General features: G+C 42.7%; 1 protein-coding gene across 2 annotated transcripts in view; it reads left to right on the forward strand.

Moving 5' to 3' along the window:
• prkg3 (protein kinase cGMP-dependent 3) overlaps positions 1–20,369 on the forward strand; it is a 130,533-nt gene that overhangs the window by 73,003 nt on the left and 37,161 nt on the right. For both annotated transcript variants that reach the window (XM_052098597.1, XM_052098598.1), the window contains 2 exons: positions 876–1,039; positions 2,172–2,288. In XM_052098597.1, coding sequence (XP_051954557.1) covers positions 876–1,039; positions 2,172–2,288 — 281 coding nt within the window. The remainder of the gene's footprint in view (positions 1–875; positions 1,040–2,171; positions 2,289–20,369) is intronic.

A 20,369-nucleotide genomic window follows, 5' to 3' on the forward strand; every position in this document is an offset into this window, starting at 1 on the left:
TTTTGCTAGCCATCTTGAACTGATCTTTAACTTCATATGTCATTCTTTGGATAAACACGGTTAACTGATGAACGTAGTTAGTTACATATACTTAGATTATACATAACACACTGTGCCTGTGCAAGAAGATGACGAAAGAGGCATCCTTTCTAGACATGACCCAACGAGGCACTTGAGAGTTTGAAGTGCTGGTCACATAGTTTTAATGAATAATCATGAGACAGCCCTTTCTCATAGGATAAGGCCATGATGTGATGATGCACTATAGTACATGGACATGTCGCATCATGTGACATTGACTCGATGTTGATTTTAAACCCGGAAGATGAAAATAGCTCAAAAAATCCCAACATTAACCACTTTCGTCTTAAAACTAAAATTAATGGGGACTTACTTTATCATCTATCATGTGTAATACATACATCTAAGAAAATGTAGTTTTTCATGACCTTTTAAAATAGCTACTAAACTACAGTCAAGTTACAGTACTCTTTGGAAAAGAAGGCAGTTATACTACAACCAGATAACATAAAAGCTGCTAACTACATTGAAACTATTAAAAAAAAGAAAAATAACATTTGAATCTCAATTAGGGCAACAGTAAACAAGTGCTAACATTAAATTAAACAAATAAATTCCTTGCCTACTAAATAAAACTTACTGAATTTAACAAATTAATTTATTCTATACAACTAATAAACACTTTTTATTTTATATTATATCGCCAACATAGTGTTAAGCTTAAGCTTGAGCAAGGAAGCTGTTTAAGCACCTTTAGGGTTACATTAATAAACATTAGTGGTGTTACTTGTTTTCTTTTCTTTCTTTCTTTCTTTCTTTCTTTCTTTCTTTCTTTCTTTCTTTCTTTCTTTCAGGTTGATTTTGGCTTTGCTAAAGAACTTTCTCGGGGGGGAAAGACATATTCCTTTTGTGGCACTCCTGAGTACATGTCTCCAGAGATCATTCAGAATCAGGGTCATGACTTTGCTGCAGACTTCTGGTCACTTGGCATTCTAATTTATGAGCTGCTTGTAGGCAGGTAAAAAAGTTATCTCACCATTTTTGTTGGCTACATTTTCTTCCCCAACCATGTACATTTTGTTTAAATTCTTCTAACTTCATATGTATGAATGAATTACAAGGGCCATATTGTACATTTTGGCAGCATTTTTCACTGGGCAGGGATGTTTTGAGTTCTGAAAGTCAGACTTTTCAAAACCCCAATGAGCTGCCTTGCTGCCCACTGTTTACATACAGCTGCTTTTAAGCCAGCATCCTAACCCAAATAGAACCTCATAAGTGTATAATTTTGAAAGCTCTAAATTGGCATCAATGCTGCAAGCCACACAAATAGAGCTCCTCAATTGAAGACTCGACATATAGAGCTAACAATGTCACACTCTAAAACCCTATTTGGATGGGATTCGTTTAAAATAGGGATGTGGGGTTATGTTATCATTTTCAAATCTTACACTAATTCCTTGAAGATACAGAATATGATCATGTTTTCTTGATCATTTCCTGCATAATTAATCAGCACAGCTACATTTTCTGATAGGACAGTTACATGTGACAGCAGTGTGTAAATGCAGTAGACACACCCATCTCTGCGATTTCATAGAGACATTGCTTTTCCCATGCGAATTGACGTTAAACATAGACGTCTGCAATAATAATTACTTTTCAGACATACTGTCTGGAAAAAGAATCCCATCCCAATAGGGCTTAGTAAGCATACAAATGCATAGCACACACAAATGTTGGGTAAAATATTTGATTTGAAATTACACTGAGCTACTTATATTGATACTTTCAATTATCGAATGGATTATGTATTTACAACCAATATTTCTCAGGCTCATTATCTCGGATGCATTGTTTCACCTATGCATTCTGGGATTGCCTACTATGTGAAGTATACATGAAATGCTGCCTTTACCAATACTTGTAGAAACTGCCTTCATGTTTGGAGCATGTATTTGATGCCTTAAAATGCTGCTTTCATAGGATACGCATTATTTTTTGCACAAGAGCATGTTTAAATATTACGCTAAAGAGAGTGTCAAGACTTACCTTTTAAGTGCAAAGGAATGAGCGATTGTCATTTTTTTATTTTTATACAATTTTGCTAATTAGCTTATGCTAATTTTATTGTTTGATTTATGCTGAAGCCCACCCTTCTCCAGTTCAGAACCACAGAAAATCTACGCTAAGATTTTGGACGGTGTGGTGAATTACCCAACATATCTGGGAGAAGGTGCCAAATCTCTCATCAGTAAACTGTGCAGGTAATTGTTTTTTATAATGAATGTAACAATGTATTTGTTGTAGTAAGTTGAGATCAAGCAATATTATATTTTAATATAATACTGATACTGATTATTTTAGGTTTAAGTGTATGATAACCAATATGCAGATCATTTCTCCTTTTTGACACAAAAAATAAACAATCATTAGAAAGCACAGAAAGAAACATTCATTACCAATAATTTACAATTATTATCTCTCCTTTTCTTTAATTATATTTGACAAATTATTGTTTGACATTTATACTATAGATAATAATTCTGCATATAATATACAGTAAATATACAGCTCTGGAAAAAATTAAAAGACCACTGCAAAATTATCAGTTCCCCTTCTGTCACTCACATGAAGTTGTGTCGATGTAGTAACACTAGGGCTCGCTCTTAAGAGCCCCGAACACCTCTATTCTTTTGAGAAAAGGCCAATGAGAATTAGCGAGTGGAATTTGCATGCCACTCCCCCAGACATATGGGTATAAAAGGAGAAGGAATACCCACACTCATTCAGATTTTTTTCTTTGGAGCTGAGCATTTGTACAATTAGCGAGCTAAATACTACTGCTGTTCCATTCACCTCTAAAGAAGCATATGCTGTTGGATATACGGCGCATTTCCAGTGGCTTTCTCTCGTTCTGCACAACGAGTGCAGATTTTGCCCCTGTTCACTTCGACAGTGCTAAAAGTGTGTATATTCCTGCTAAAGAGTATATTTTTTCTATTAGAGCACACACATTGACATTGAACGTCTTTTTAAAGATGCGTCTTTATCAGAATCAGCTTTATTGCCAAGTATGCTTACACATACAAGGAATTTGTCTTGGTGACAGAAGCTTCCAGTGTACAACAATACAAACAATACCAAAAACAGCAGCAATAGGTAATTAAAACAAAAAACAAAAAAGAATAAAAAATTAATAATGATACATATATGTACATACACTCACCTTCATACATACCCACATACACACACACGTAGTGTAAATCTATTACAATCTTTATATTAGAACAAAAATACAGTATATTATGTACAGAACAATGTAAGTAATGGCAGAAGTGGATAAGTTGGATAATATAAATAGACTTAAACTGTGTATTGCACATAATTATTGCTCAATGGGGCAATTTAATTGTTCATTAGATGGATAGCCTGAGGGAAAAAACTGTTCCTATGTCTGACGTTTCTGGTGTTCAGAGCTCTGAAGCGCCAGCCAGAAGGCAAGAGTTCAAAAATGTAGTGGGCAGGGTGAATGGGGTCCAGAGTGATTTTTACAGCCTTTTTCTTCAATCTGGAAGTGTATAGTTCTTGAAGGGTGGGGGTAGGGGGCAACCAATAATCCTCTCAGCAGACCGAACTGTCCTTTGTAGTCTTCTGATGTCTGATTTCGTAGCTGCACCAAACCAGACAGTTATTGAAGTGCAGAGGACAGACTCAATGACTGCTGAGTAGAACTGTTTCAGCAGCACCTGTGGCAAGTTGAACTTCCTCAGCTGGCGAAGGAAGTACAACCTCTGCTGGGCCTTTTTCACAATGGAGTCGATGTGTATCTCCCACTTCAGGTCCTGTGAGATGGTAGTGCCCAGGAACCTGAATGACTCCACTGCTGCCATAGTGCTGTTTAGAATGGTGAGGGGGGACAATGTTGGGATGTTCCTCCTAAAGTCCACAATCATCTCCACCGTTTTGAGTGTGTTCAGCTCCAGGTTGTTTTGAATGCACCAGACAGCCAGCCTTTCAACCTCCTTTCTATATGCGGACTCATCATCATCTCGGATGAGGCCGATGACAGTGGTGTCGTCTGCAAACTTCAGGAGCTTGACAGAGGGGTCCTTGGTGGTGCAGTCATTTGTGTAGAGGGAGAAGAGTAGTGGGGGGCACCAGTGCTGACGGTACAGGTGGTGGAAGTGAATTTCCCCTGCCTCACAAGCTGCTGCCTGTCTGTCAGAAAGCTGGTAATCCACTGACAGGTAGAGGTGGGAACAGGGAGTTGGTTTAACTTAGTCCGGAGTATAGCTGGGATGATTGTGTTGAAAGCCGAGCTGAAGTCCACAAAAAGGATCCATGCGTATGTCACCGGTCTGTCCAGATGTTGCAGGACGTGATGCAATCCCATGTTGACTGCATCATCAGGAGACCTGTTCAGGCCACTCCACACTGATGCAGGGTCGTTAGCTGAAAACTTGTTTTTCATCTTCTCAGAGTAGCTTCTTTTAGCCACTCTGATTTCCCTATTCAGTGTGTTCCTGGCCTGATTATACAAGACTCTATCCCCACCCCTGTAAGCATCCTCTTTGGCATGACAAAGCTGTCTGAGTTTTCCTGTGAACCATGGTTTATCATTGTTGAATGATAAAAATGTCCTAGTAGGGATGCACATACCCTCACAGAAACTGATGTATGATGTAACAGTATCTGTGAGCTCGTCCAGGTCTGTAGCTGCAGCTTCAAAAACACTCCAATCAGTGCAGTCAAAGCAGGCTTGTAGTTCCAGCTCTGCTTCATTAGTCCATCTCCTTACAGTCCTTACAACTGGCTTTGTTGATTTTAATTTCTGCCTGTAGGTCGGGAGATGTACCAGACAGTGATCAGAGAGTCCCAAAGCTGCACGTGGGACAGAGCGATATGGATCCTTTAATGTTGAATAGCAGTGATCCAATATATTCCTGTCTCTGGTGGGGCATGTCATGTGCTGTCTGTATTTGGGCAGTTCTTGTGTGAGATTTGCTTTGTTAAAGTCCCCAAGAATAATAATAACTGAGTCCGGGTATTGTTGTTCTGTGTCTGAGATTTGATCAGCCAGCTGTTGCAGCGCTATGTTCCCAGACGCGTTTGGAGGAATGTAAACACTCACCAGAATAAACGAAGAAAACTCCTGCAGCGAGTAGAACGGCTTAGAGTTAATAAAGATTGCTTCCAGATTAGGATGGCACATCCTCTTTAATGTTGTTACATCTGTACACCAACTTTCGTTGATGTAAAAGCATGTTCCACCGCCTCTCGTTTTCCCCGTTAACTCCGCGATGTGATCCGCTCTGAACAGCTGAAAGCCCGGCAGATATAATGCGCTGTCCAGAATGGCTTCACTCAGCCAGGTTTCAGTGAAGCACAGAGCAGCAGAGTTTGAAAAGTCCTTATTAGTATGTGTGAGGAGATGTAGTTCGTCAGTTTTGTTGGGAAGAGAGCGGAGATTCACGAGATGAATGCTCGGCAGTGCTGTTCGAACGCCGCGCTGACGGAGTTTAACCAGCTCGTCTCCCTCGCCTGCGTCTCGTAGCGCGTCTAAACAACACAGCAGCACCTCCAACTAAAATGTCCAGCAAAATGTCCGAATATTCAAAAATCAGAAAAAGATTATCTGGTCTGTGCTGCCGAATGTTCAGCAGTTCGTCCCTGGTAAAACTGACTGGTAAAAGATTACTAAACACAGGACAAACATACAAAAACAACAAAAGAATTGGAGAGCTCCACACCCAGGCGGCCATCTGCGGCGCCATTGCATGGTTATAAAGATTTCTTTCCGTCTTTGTGTGATTCCTGGATGCGGTCTGCTGACGCAGAGCTGACCGCCATGCCCAGGCCGCCGCAAGTATTGGGTTAGATTGGAACGCTCGCAGCTTGATTATTGATTCCTGGTGCTCACAGCCACAGCCTTCTTCCTGGAGGAGCATGACAAACTGACAAGGTCGTGGAGGGCACCTTTCGCTGAAACAGACTTCCGGGTTTGTCCGCTCTCACTACCCTCGATGGCGGGGCAGTCCACAGGTACACAGAGGTCCCTCAGGTGGATAAGGCTGTTGTGATACACCTGTGCTCGTAAAATGCTGCCATCTGACGGGATGGTCCAGCGCTCCCCTCCAGAGCCTGTAGGACTACGTCATCTCTGGTGACCAAAGCCTACAATGCCACAGGACAGGCTGCCTCCGCCCTGCATGCCATGGCCCTCCAGCAGGTACACCAGGCCAAGGCACTAAAAGAACTGCACAAGGGTAGTCCTGATCCCAATGTGCTGCAGGAGCTAAGTTTGGTGACCGACCTCGCCCTCCTGGCGATGAAGGTTACAGCGCAAGCACTCGGGCAGGCGATGTCTTCCTTGGTGGTCCAGGAATGCCACCTGTGGCTGAATCTGGTCGAGATGAGGAATGCCAACAGAGCAAGCTTTCTCAACGCGCCCATCTCCCAGATTGGACTTTTCAGCGACACCATTGATGACTTCACCCAGCAGTTATCGGTGGCAAAGAAGCAGACAGAGGCCATCCAGCACATCTTGCCCCGGCGTGGCTCAAGATCTCGCACCCCGTCTGCTCACCGACGGCGTCCCCCTGCGGGGGTGAAAGCCCAAGCCCAGATCTCAGCCCCAGCGTAGAACCCCCTGCAGGAACCTGACGCTCCCCGTCTCACGGCCCGTCACGAGGACCCAGAAGGTTCCTAAGCGCCCTTGAGTTGGACAACCCAGGGAGTGAGACATCCACTACGGAGCTGGTATCCAGACCACTCCATCCCCCTGTGGAGGGCCGGGAGGTAAAACTTTTGTTTCCATCTCTTTTTTGTTTGCCGGTACCAAAGTTGTGAAAAAAGGGTGGTTTCCTCATTCCTTGGGTCACATAGTGACCCAGCTGTGGCATGCCTATGGCCAACTGGTTGTGACGAGTCTAGAGGATGACCCGAGAGGTCCTGCTCCTCAGTCGCTAACCTGCCCTATGTCGGATATGCAGAGAAAGTTAAGTGCTTCGAAGTTCCCCTCAGTGCAGGCACCTCAGGACGAAGCAACGCTCCTCGACGTGGCATCACATGCTCCTCCCTGCCATGAGGCCCCACCTCCAGGTACGTCAGACATGATCGTCCCTTTAGTGCCCCTCGCCCCTCTGAAGGATGCATACTTTCATGTCACGGTTTTACCTCGACCAGACCCTTCCTACAGTTTGCTTTCTACAGCCAGGTATAGCAGTACAAGGTCCTCCTCTTCGGCCTCTCCCTGTCCCCTTGTGTCTTCACGAAAGTCGAAGTGGCTGTTCTTGCCCCGTTAAGGGAAGTGGGTGTCTGCATGTTCAACTACCTCGATGACTGGCTGATTGTGCTCACCACCTGATCCCTCCCCTTTGAAGCAGGACCTACCACCGCGCCCCTTCCATGTGTGGCTGGTGAGCCTACGTGTAATATTGCCACATGTTGACCTCCCCTTTGGGCAGGATGTGGTCTCCGCTGGGTCCTTTCCCCCTGAAAGAATAGGAATGGAAAACAACACCTTCCCTGATGTGGATCTATCAAGACCCTGTCAAGGCCAGCCCAATCTCCAGACCTGAAACCCATTGAAAACCTCTAAAATGTGATCAAGAGGAAGATGGATGGCCACAAGTCATAAAACAAAGCCAAGCTGCTTGAATATTTGTGCCAGGAGTGGCATAACCCAACAGCAATGTGAAAGACTAGTAGAGAGCATGCATAGATGCATGAAAGCTGTGATTGAAGTTATTCCACCAAATATTGATTTCTGAACTCTTCCTAAGTTAAAACATTAGTGTTATGTTGTTTAAAAATGAATAGGAACTTGTTTTCTTTGCATTATTCAAGGTCTGAAAACACTGCATCTTTCTTGTTATTTTGACCATTTTCTGCAAATAAATGTTCTAAATGACAATATGTTTATTTTGAATTTGGGAGAAATGTTGTCAGTATTTTATAAAATAAAATAAAAAATTTATTTTATACATACATATATATATATATATATATACACACACACACAATACCGGTCAAAACTTTTGAAATACTTGACTGAAATGTTCAAAGTTTCTCGTGATCTTACAAATCTTTTGATCTGAAGGTGAATGCTTAAATGTTTGAAAATGGTTTTGTAGACAAAAATATAATTGTGCCACCATATTAATTGTTTTCGTTATATAACTAACATTTTATAAAGAAAACATTTTTGAAATTGATGACTTGGACCAAGTAATAAAGAAAAGAACCCAATAAGTGCCCAACATACAGTAGATGGGAACTCCTTCAATACTGTTTAAAAGCATCCCAGGGTGATACCTCAAGAAGTTGGTTGAGAAAATGTCAAGAGTACATGCCTGCCCAAAAGGTGACTACTTTGAAGATGCTTTTCTTATATCAAACCCACTGTGAAAAATTTGGGAGTTCTTTTTCATTCATCTCTCAAGTTTGACCAACAAATAAATTCTGTAGTAAAGTCTTGTTTTTTCCATCTTAAACTTCTGTCCAAAGTTAAAACTTTTCTATCTTTTAATGATCTTAAAACTGTCACACATGCTTTTGTTTTATCTCGTTTGGACTACTGTAATTCACTATATATTGGATTACCCCAATCCTCCATGTCACGGCTTCAGGTGGTCCAAAATGCCGCAGCCAGGTTTTTAACTGGGGTTCGTGAGACGAGAACACATTACTCCGATATTATTGTCTTTAAATTGGTTGCCAGTGTGTTATAGAGTTGAATTTAAAATTTTGCTGCTAGTTTTTAAGGCTTTGACTGGTCTGGCACCATCCTATCTGTCAGATCTTGTAAATGTAAAAAAGTCAATAAGAGCCTTGCGATCCTCAGACAGCATTATACTGTCATATCCCAGATCGAGATTGAAGTTGCGAGGTGATCGTGCATTTTCAGTGGCCGGTCCTAGGATATGGAATAGTCTTCCTTTATCTGTGAGGTCTGCAATGTCTGTACATGATTTTAAATCTAAGCTACAGGCTTATCTTTTAACTCTTGCATTTCACTCATAACTTTCGCTAAACTAGTGTTTTATTGTCTGTTACTGTATTGTGTGTGGTTTGTTTTATACTTCTTCATTTGTACAGCACAGTGGTCAACTTCTGTTGTGTTTATTTGTGCTTTATAAATAAATAAATGAAATGCTTTGATTTAACACAGTTTTGATTTTAAACATAATTCCCGTAGTTCCATTTATGTTATTCCATAGTTTTGATGACTTTACTATTATTCTAAAATGAGAAAAATATATATAGATATAGATGTGAAAAAAAAAAATATATATATATATATATATATATATATATATATATATATATATATATATATATATATATATATATATATACACTCACCTAAAGGATTATTAGGAACACCTGTTCAATTTCTCATTAATGCAATTATCTAATCAACCAATCACATGGCAGTTGCTTCAATGCATTTAGGGGTGTGGTCCTGGTCAAGACAATCTCCTGAACTCCAAACTGAATGTCAGAATGGGAAAGAAAGCTGATTTAAGCAATTTTGAGCGTGTCATGGTTGTTGGTGCCAGACGGGCGAGTATTTCACAATCTGCTCAGTTACTGGGATTTTCACGCACAACCATTTCTAGGGTTTACAAAGAATGGTGTGAAAAGGGAAAAACATCCAGTATGTGGCAGTCCTGTGGGTGTGATGCTAGAGGTCAGAGGAGAATGGGCCGATTGATTCAAGCTGATAGAAGAGCAACTTTGCCTGAAATAACCACTCGTTACAACCGAGGTATGCAGCAAAGCATTTGTGAAGCCACAACACGCACAACCTTGAGGCGGATGGGCTACAACAGCAGAAGACCCCACCGGGTACCACTCATCTCCATTACAAATAGGAAAAAGAGGCTACAATTTGCAAGAGCTCACCAAAATTGGACAGTTGAAGACTGGAAAAATGTTGCCTGGTCTGATGAATCTCGATTTCTGTTGAGACATTCAGATGGTAGAGTCAGAATTTGGCGTAAACAGAATGAGAACATGGATCCATCATGCCTTGTTACCACTGTGCAGGCTGGTGGTGGTGGTGTAATGGTGTGGGGGATGTTTTCTTGGCACACTTTAGGCCCCTTAGTGCCAATTGGGCATCGTTTAAATGCCACGGCCTACCTGAGCATTGTTTCTGACCATGTCCATCCCTTTATGGCCACCATGTACCCATCCTCTGATGGCTACTTCCAGCAGGATAATGCACCATGTCACAAAGCTCGAATCATTTCAAATTGGTTTCTTGAACATGACAATGAGTTCACTGTACTAAAATGGCCCCCACAGTCACCAGATCTCAACCCAATAGAGCATCTTTGGGATGTGGTGGAACGGGAGCTTCGTGCCCTGGATGTGCATCCCACAAATCTCCATCAACTGCAAGATGCTATCCTATAAATATGGGCCAACATTTCTAAAGAATGCTTTCAGCACCTTGTTGAATCAATGTCACGTAGAATTAAGGCAGTTCTGAAGGCGAAAGGGGGTCAAACACAGTATTAGTATGGTGTTCCTAATAATCCTTTAGGTGAGTGGATATATATATCTTTTGTAGACAGCCCTAATGATAGCATTAGCTTCCATCAAGAGGGTTGGGGACCTGCAAGAGTTCTCTGTCAGCGACACTTGCCTGGAGTTTGGTCCGGCAGATTCTCACGTCATCCTAAGAGTGCCCAAGGTTCCTACAACCCCCTTCAGGGACCAGGTCGTAAACCTGCAAGCAAGCTGGGAGGAGGCAGACCCCGCCTTCGTTGCTGTGTCTGGTACGTGCTTTACGTATCTATTTGGACTGCACGCAGAGCTTTAGATGTTCTGACCAGCTCTTTGTCTTCTTCAGCGGAACGACGGAAAGGGAACGCTGTCTCCAAACTGAGGCTGCCCGCTGGGTCGTCGATGCCATTTCCTTGGCTTTCCAGATTCAGGCCGTGCCCGCCCCCTTTCGGGTTCAAGCACACTCGACGAGAAGTGTGGCATCCTCGTGGACACTGGCCAACAGCACCTCGCTAAGCAGACATCTGCAGAGTGGGCTGGGCAACACCCAACACCTTTGCAAGGTTCTACAATCTCAGGGTTGAGTCGGTCTCGTCCCATGTTTTTTCTCTCGCTTCCTGTATGTTCTTCCTCCCTACCCTTCTGGCCAGACCCACTATGAGCCGCAAGTTCTCTGTACTGGGGTAGGGCTCCACAATCCTATTTCCCTCTTCAGGCAACTCCCTGTGATATATTTTCCATGGTATGCCCCCGGTCGCTGTGTTTGTCCCTCATCAGGTAGGACCTGCCACCGCGCCACTCCCACGTGTGGCTTGTCAACCCATGTGGTGTATTGGCCACATATCACCTCCCCCTAGTTTGGGCAGGATGTGGTCTCCGCAGGGTCTTTTCCCCCCTGAAAGAATAGGATCTGGAAAGATCACCTTCCCCGACGCATTTCATAGAGTTAAGACCACCCCAGCTGATTTACGCTCTATGCGAGAAACATAGAGAGAGAAAAGGCCGTGGCTGGCTGGCCTGCTCCCATGAATATCATGTAGCGCCTGTTCCCCCCTTAGGGGGTTGGGAACCTAAGGCCTGTATAAGACACCTTTTTCTGGGGGCATTGGGGAGGGTTACGTGCGGCCGATACAGTTGCTTCTAGCACGCAGCAGCCTGCTTGCACCTGTGTCAGCAGTTCACGTAACACAGTCTAGTGCATGTTGTAACATCCGTTCCATGATGGATGGAATGAGACGTTGTGTCCACTTATTCACGACACTAGACCTACCACTGTAAATGGCCGTACCTTATTCTCGGCTCCTCAGTGCAAAAACCTGACTGACAGATGACCAACCGCTTCCCTTTATACACATGCAAATTCTGTCTGGCCTTTTCTCAAGTTCAGAGGTATGCGAGGCTCTCAAGAAACACCCCTTGACTCAAACTTTATTTATAAAGCTTCAAAACTACAAAGTAGACCACAGTGCTGTACAAAGATAAAACAAACATTACATTAATAAAAACAAAACGTTACACCATAATAGATTATTAAAATAACTTATCAAATGCTAGAGATAATAAATATGGCAATAGTGGTGGAAAATGGAAGATAAAACAGAAAAAGTGCAGTCACCCTTCCACTTCAGACAAGAGCGGGAGACAGTAAAGCAGAGCTGGTCGGAAGAATGGGATTGGAGAAGGCTGTTTAAGTCTGAGATATACCCTGGTGCCAATCCATACATGACATTAAATGTCTTTAAGCCAAAGAGGAGCATATAATGTACAATGACAATAAAACCAGTCCCAGAATTTAGCCTTGCCGACCCCCACAATTAACTTGAGCATGTGATGATGATAAATTCCCAATCCTAACTGAGAACATTCTATCCTGAAGATGGGAAGATAACATCTCAAGGGCTTAGCATCAGATATTCAATTAAGATAGCATGATCATTAGTGTCGAAGGCTAAGGCTAAGATCTAATAATATCAAGGTTACATGATTTCCAGAATCAACACCTAGCAGAATATTATTTGTAACCCTATGAAGGGCTAACTGTGTGCTCTGTCCAATTTTATAACCTAACTGAATTCTTGACAAAATATTGTTCTTTGTTAAAATAATAAAAATCAAATAAAAAATAAGCTATGTTTACCAGAGATGGGGACTCGAGTAAGAGACTCGGACTCTAGTCACATTTGAGTCGCATTTTAATAGACTTCAGACTCGACTCCTTACTTGACCTAAAATGACTTCAGACTTGACTCGACTTGATGACACAAATGACTCGTGAATGTTTAAAAAAAGACTTGAGTCTTTTAACCTTAACTATTAATATCTTAAAAGAAGAATTTGTGTTTTATTTGTATGGTGTTATTACATTTGCTTCACATTTCCCCATGTTTCATGATCGATCTGACCCTAATCATAGAATGCCCCCCTCTCTCTTTCTCTCTGTCTGTCTGTCTGTCTGTGTGTGTGTGTGTGTGTGTGTGTGTGTGTGTGTGTGTGTGTGTGTGTGTGTGTGTGTGTGTGTGTGAGCGTGTATTTATCACTTTGTGGGGACCAAATGTCCCCATAAGGATAGTAAAACCCGAAATTTTTGACCTTGTGGGGACATTTTGTCGGTCCCCATGAGGAAAACAGCTTATAAATCATACTAAATTATGTTTTTGGAAAATGTAAAAATGCAGAGAGTTTTCTGTGAGGGTTAGGTTTAGGGGTAGGGTTAGGTTTAGGGGATAGAACATAAAGTTTGTACAGTATAAAAACCATTATGTCTATGGAAATTCCCCATAAAACACTACGTGTGTGTGAGTGTGTGTGTGTGTGTGTGTGTGTGTGTGTGTGTGTGTATGTGTGAGCGTGTATTTATCACTTTGTGGGGACCAAATGTCCCCATAAGGATAGTAAAACCCGAAATTTTTGACCTTGTGGGGACATTTTGTCGGTCCCCATGAGGAAAACAGCTTATAAATCATACTAAATTATGTTTTTTGAAAATGTAAAAATGCAGAATGTTTTCTGTGAGGGTTAGGTTTAGGGGTAGGGTTAGGTTTAGGGGATAGAATATAAAGTTTGTACAGTATAAAAACCATTATGTCTATGGAAAGTCCCCATAAAACATGGAAACACAACATGTGTGTGTGTGTGTGTGTGTGTGTGTGTGTGTGTGTGTGTGTGTGTGTGAGAGAGAGAGAGAGAGAGAGAGAGAGAGAGAGAAATATTTGTGTTTGATGGAACGCAGCGAAGTCAATAATGACAAAAAATCGTAATGGAACTGGACCAGAGACACTAGTTAGTACTGATAAATCAGATGAGGAGGATGATCAAAAGGATGTTGGTAGGATAGAGGGAAACAGAGATACAAAGGAAGATGCAGGATCAAAGAAAAGAAAGAAAAATCTAATGAAAAGGGAGGTAAGAAGTTCTGGGGAGAGTGGAAATGAACAAGAAGTGAGGATTGAAAATTTGGACAAGTTGAAGGTAATATTAAAATTCAAAGAGGAAGGTGGAATACAAAGGTAAGTACAATTGCATTAATGAAAGAGTTGAGATAAGTAGTTGGAGAGATTACTATTATTGCTAGAGTGTTAAAAAATGGAGACTTGCTGGTAGTATGTAACAATGAAGAACAAAAAAGGAAAGTGATGAAAATCAAAATAATGGGAGCATGATTATGGCAAATGTGAAGGAGCTGGGCTTAAATGTTGTAACTGTGGAGGAGAACATAGTGTTGCGTTTGGGGGATGTGAGGTGAGGAAGAGAGCTATTGAAGTGGAGAACGAGAGAGCTAAGAAGAACATTACATATCCAGAAGCAGTTAAAATGGTTGATGCAAAGAATAAAGAGAAAGGTAAAAAAGAGAGACGTGCAAATGGAGTTCAGAGCTGGAGGGTAGGATCACAGAGGATACGATGATTGTGAATAAAGTACATTTCTTTCTGTTCATAGCTGAAGTAATTAATTGTACTGCGCAAACAGAAAAGAAGACAATTAAGATTCAAATGATAGTCAGGGCAGCAGAGAGATTCTTAGGAGTAGAAGTTATATCACGGTAATGATTGGGATGGGCTGGTGACTGAGACAGTAAATTCAGGAAGCTTGGTTTGGATAATAGTGATGATAAATATATTACAATGGAATGCAAGAAGTCTTTTGGCTAATGGATTGGAATTTAAAAGTATTATTAATGAGATGAAAATTCTGATATGTATACAAGAGACGTGTCTTAAACCCAAATTTGATTTCGTTATAAAGGTTATGTGAGTGAGAGAAGAGATTGTGGGGAGGGTAATGGGGGAGGAGGTATTATTCTGATCAAGGAAGGTCTACATTATAGGACATTAGATAAAGGTATAACAAAAGAGTATGTGGTGTGGAGGTGTGGGTGAATGGATTAAACTATGTAATAATAAACTTTTATAATCCTTGTAAGAAATTAATGTTGAATGGAACAAATAGAGGGCCAAAATGGAGATAGGGTGATTTGGTGCGGGGACTTCAGTGCACATAGTACGTTATGGGGAGGTTTACTGACAGATGGTAATGGTCTAGTGGTGGAAGATCTGATGGAAATTAAGAATCTGGTGTGTTTGAATGGAGGTTACACAAGGGTAAATGTGGATGCAGGGAATGAATCTGTTTTAGATTTAACACTGATATCTGATTCAATTGAAGGGAGTACTGAATGGGAAATAATGTGACAAGACACTATAGGAAGTGATCACTATCCTATATTAACAACAGTGCAAGTAAATACAGGAAGAAGTGATGTGAATCAGGGAAATATGGGTAAATGGAGGTATGATAAAGCGAGTTTTATGAGTTTGAGTGAGGAGGGATTAAAGAACATTATAATAGAAACAGATAGATCGGTAGAGATGATCAGTAGAGAAATAGTACAAGCAATTCAAATAGCAGCAAATAAGTATATATCAAAAAGGAAAAGGGGTAGAAATATTAAGATAGTTCCCTGGTGGAATGAAGACTGTGCATGTACCATAAGAAGAAAAAGCAAAGCATTTAGGAGAGTCAGGAAATCACATAACTTTCCAAATTTGATAGAGTATAAACAAGCACAAACAGTTGTACCAAGAACAGTTAGGAAAGCCAAGAATGTGTATTTGATGTCATACTGTAGTAAAATATGGAAAAATACATCCGTTTTGGAAGTGTGTGGCATGATTAAGTAAATGAAGGGAATTCAAAAGAATAATGGATATCCAGTTTTAAGGATGAATGGAGAAACAGCTGTGGAGGATGGAGAGAAAGTGGAAATGTTTCTAAAAGTGTTTATTAAAGTAAATAGTTCAGAAAATTTGACAGAGCAGAGTAAGAAAATAAGAGATGATGTGTTGAAAGAGTATCCAGATTTAATGGGGAAAAAAGAGAAATCATCTGTTGGATGCCCCATTCTCTATGAGTGAAATAAAGAGGGCAGTGAAATGATCTACTCCAGGTTTGGACAGAGTTAGTTATTGTATGATGAAGTATTTAAGTGAAGTTTCTATAAAGGTGATTTTAGCATTTTATAATAGAATATGGAAATAAGGTATACTTCCTCAAAATTGGACGGAAGCATTAATTATTCCCATTAAAATGCCAGGGAAAGACCAAAGTAATCCAATAAATTATCATCCAATAGCTCTTACCTCTCATTTATGCAAGGTAATGGAGAGAATAATAACTGATATATTGACTTATCATTGGGAAAAAGGGAGCTGTTTTTCTCCTTATCAAAGTGAATTTAGGTGTGGAAGAGAGACTTTGGATCCAATAGTATCTTTAGAAGCTGATATAAGGAAGGCATTTATAAATAAAGAAATTGTTATTGCTGTTTTCTTCTTTTCTTAGAAAAGGCGTATGACATGTTGTGGAAGGAAGGATTATTAATAAAGCTAGGAAAGATGAATATAAAAGGAAGAATGTGTAATTGGGTTAAATCGTTTTTAATTGGGAGAAGAATTAGGGTGAAGTTTGGCGGGTTTATATCCTCTAGTGGTGTGATTGATAATGGAACACCCCAGGGAAGTGTAATAAGTCCACTTTTATTTATCATTATGATTAATGATGTTTTCTCAAGGATACATACAAGTATGGGGAAATCATCTTGGGTTGCTTAACTGTAACCCCTGTTCCCTGATAAAAGTGGAACGAGATGCTGTGCTGATTTAGCGCTTTGGGAACGTCTTTAGGAGTGACCAGCTGTGAATATGTGTGCAACACGTCAATGAAATTGACTAGAATTTATAGCCTCTGCTGGAGACATCATCAGGATGCACCTGTAGCAGGGCTATAAATAGATGCGCCACAGGTGCATCGGCAGGTATTTTGTCTGAAGAGCAGTACTGGGGCATCCTCAGTGCGGCAATGAAGCGCAGCATCTTGTTCCGCTTTTATCAGGGAACAGGGGTTACAGTTAAGTAACCCGAGATGTTCCCTATCAAAAAGATACACTTTGATGCTGTGCTGATTTAGCACTTTGGGAACGAGAATACCCACGCCGCCGCACTGTGGGTGTCCGGACACCTTACGGTTGTATAGTTTTTTTTTTTTTTTTTTTACGGTTGTATAGTTGTGCTCACAAGAGCGCGAGAGGTCTCAGACATGAGCTTGTGTTGTTGACTCAAGGACGTAAGAGCCCGGAGTGGCATGAAAATCCAAACTATAGAATCTTATGAATGTATGCTGAGAGGACCAGCCTCTCATGTTGCAGAGGGACACCTCTGGCCAAAGCTTTAGAGGATCCTACCCCTCTGGTAGAGTGAGCCCTGATACCTACTGGCAAAGCTTGACCGTGCGCCTCGTAGGCCAGGGCAATAGCATCCCTCAACCAATGTGACATAGTTTGCTTGGTGGTGGCCGCCCCTTTGTTACGGCCCCCATGACAAACTAATATTTGCCCTGACTTACGCCACTGGCTAGTGCGGTGGACAAGTCTGAAGGGCATGGACTGGACACAGTCCGTGAAGTCTTTCCTGCTCCGGCGTTGTAAACGGCAGGGAGCAGAAGGCTTCGAGAGTGACCGGATGTATGGTCGAGATAGGAACCTTAGGCAGGTAGTCAGGATGAGGGTGCAATATTTCTTTAGCTATTCCTGGGGCAAAATCTAAGCAGGATGGCAAGACGGACAGAGCCTGCAGATCCCCAATTCTTTTTAGAGAAGTATTTGCCACAAGAAAAAACATCTTGAGAGTCAGAAATTTATCAGACGCTGACTCTAGAGGTTCAAAGGGGCCTCAACCAGACCCTCAAGGAATATTGCTAAGTCCCATGAAGGGATCCTGGTCCTAGCAGGATGTCTCAAACGCATGGCTCCACGAACAAAGCGAGCGAGCAGGGGATGTTTCCCCAAAGGCATCCTGTCAATCAAGGTGTGGCAAGCCGATAGAGCAGCCACATAAACCCTGAGAGTGGTGGTTAATTTTTCCTGCAGAAAATCCAGAAATGAAGCAATCTGGCAGTTAACTGGATCAGCATTACGTGCACTGCACCATCTTTCAAATACACCCCATTTATTGACATAACTTCTAGTAGAGGGAGCCCTAGCACTTAGAATGGTCTCGATAACTTCAGGTGAAAGCCCAGTGTCCCTCAGTTGGTACCCTTCAGGGGCCAAACATGAAGGTTCCACAGCTCGGGCCGGGGATGAAATATTGTCCCCTGCGCCTGAGACAGAAGGTCCCTCCTGTCCGGTATCGCGCAAGTCGAGCCGTCGAGGAGAGACATTATCTCCAAAAACCATACCCGGTTCGGCCAACGCGGTGCTATCAGTAAGAGGCAGGACCCTTGCTGGCGAACTCTGGCCAAGACTCCCGGGAGCAGAGAAACTGGAGGAAATGCATTCAGGCGCATTCTGGGCCATGTATATGCCATCGCGTCCAGACCCAGTCGGTACTTTCTGTCTGGACAGTAAATCTGCTCCCACATTCTGACAAGAGCTTGCCCTGGGCCCAAAGGAGAATCAGAGCCAGAAATACAGCAATCAACTCAAGGCAGTTGTAGTCAATCAATGATGACCCTCCCAGTCCCCTTGAGCTGGTTGACCAATTAAGACCGCTCCCCAGCCCGTCAGGGAGGCATCTGTCATTAGCAACTTGCAAGACGCACCTAGAGTGGGACCCAAAGTGAGGAACCAGGGTCTGAACCACATAGAAAGGGTACGAAGCGTGCGGCGCATAGCCCTTATCAGCCATAGGGGACTGGCCCTTGGATGAAATCCCCTGGCTTTGAGCTACAACTGAAACGCTCTCATGTGCAGATGGCCCAAAGGGATCACCGACGACGCACATACAATGAGACCTAGTATTCGTTGATACTGATGAACAGTGCAACCTGTGCACTGAATGGACTTGATTAGAGCGGGAGACAATTGTGCCGAGGATGCTTTTCTTGGTGATGAGCTTCAACCCCAGAGAAACCTGATGAGCTAAGACGATATCCCTGTGCTGTAATGCCAGTTCTTGCGACTGTGCTAGTATCAGCCAGTTGTCTATATAATTCAGAATGCGGATGTCCCGGAGTCATAAAGGAGCCAGTGATGCATCCATGCACTCCGTGAATGCGGGTGATAAGGCTAGGCCGAATGGAAGAACCCAATATTGGAAGGCTTTGCCCCCGAAAGCGAACCTCAGGAACCTCCTGTGCTGTGGCAGAATTTCTATAAGAAAATATGCATCTATGAGATCGATCATGACCAGCCAAAACGTGATGTTGGGCTTGTGACACGACCGTCTTGATCTTGAACTTGAACGCCCTGACTGAGCGGTTCAAGCCTCGAGCATCTAAGATCAGACGCAACCCCCCACCCTTCTTGGGGACCAGGAAGTATTTGCTGTAATAGCTTGACTCTTTCTCTGGAAGGGGAACATGTTCTATGGCCCCTTAGAACAAGAGACTTTGAATCCTTTCCACAGTAGACATGCCTGCTCCAGTTTCACGGAAGTGGCGACCACGCCGATGAAGCGCGGAGGATGGCGAGAGAATTTAATTCTGTAGCCTCTTTCTACTGTTCTTAGAGCCCACATAGAAATACCGTTCAGAAGTTTCCACGCTGCCAGGTTTTCTGAAATGGATACTAATTTCGACACTAAAAGTTGGGCGCACCACTGTTTCCTGCCTTATTCCAGGACGCGGAACACCCAACTTTTAGTTGGAAGCCTCTGCCTCCCGAAACACCAGAGGCGGCGGGAAATGAGAGGATTCGTGAGGGTACCGCGAGGGGCGAAGTGGATAGTACACGTGCCCCGTCCCGAGGGGAGCTACCCCCACCGGGTTGAGCGCAAGACCCTCAGGGTTTTTTCTTTTTGAAATAACTGCCCTGAGGTCTTGCTTTGGAGGCTGTCGGGGCGGCGAGCCTGTCCCCAGTCATTACGAGGGGGAGCACAACTCACCACACTCTGTTTTTGAGCCTCCCTTCTAGCAGGACCGGGGCGGGACTGGGTTGCTGATGGCCCTGCCTCCTGAGTGCGGTGAGGGAAGAATTGCCTGAATACTTTCTCGTGGCTTTTTGCCTCCTGGAACCTGGAGATAACCGTAGTCGTGGCGTCTCCAAAATGTCCAGAAGGCGAAATTGGGGCATCAAGGAGAAAAGTTTTATCTTTGTCCTTGATGCCCGATAGGTTGAGCCACAGGTGTCTTTCCATGCTGACCAAAGCAGACATAGACCAGCCAATAGCACGGGCTGTCTGTTTGGTTGCGCGTAGAGATAGGTCCGTGGCTCGACGAAGCTCAGAAAACGCTTCCTCGTCGAGCTCAAGCAGGTCCTTAAGTAGATCAGCCTGGTATGCCTGCAACACCGCCATGGTGTGCAGAGCAGCACCAGCCTGACCCGCCGCTTGATA

This window comes from Xyrauchen texanus, chromosome 30 (assembly GCF_025860055.1).
Source record: "Xyrauchen texanus isolate HMW12.3.18 chromosome 30, RBS_HiC_50CHRs, whole genome shotgun sequence".
NCBI classification, from domain to species: Eukaryota; Metazoa; Chordata; class Actinopteri; order Cypriniformes; family Catostomidae; genus Xyrauchen; species Xyrauchen texanus.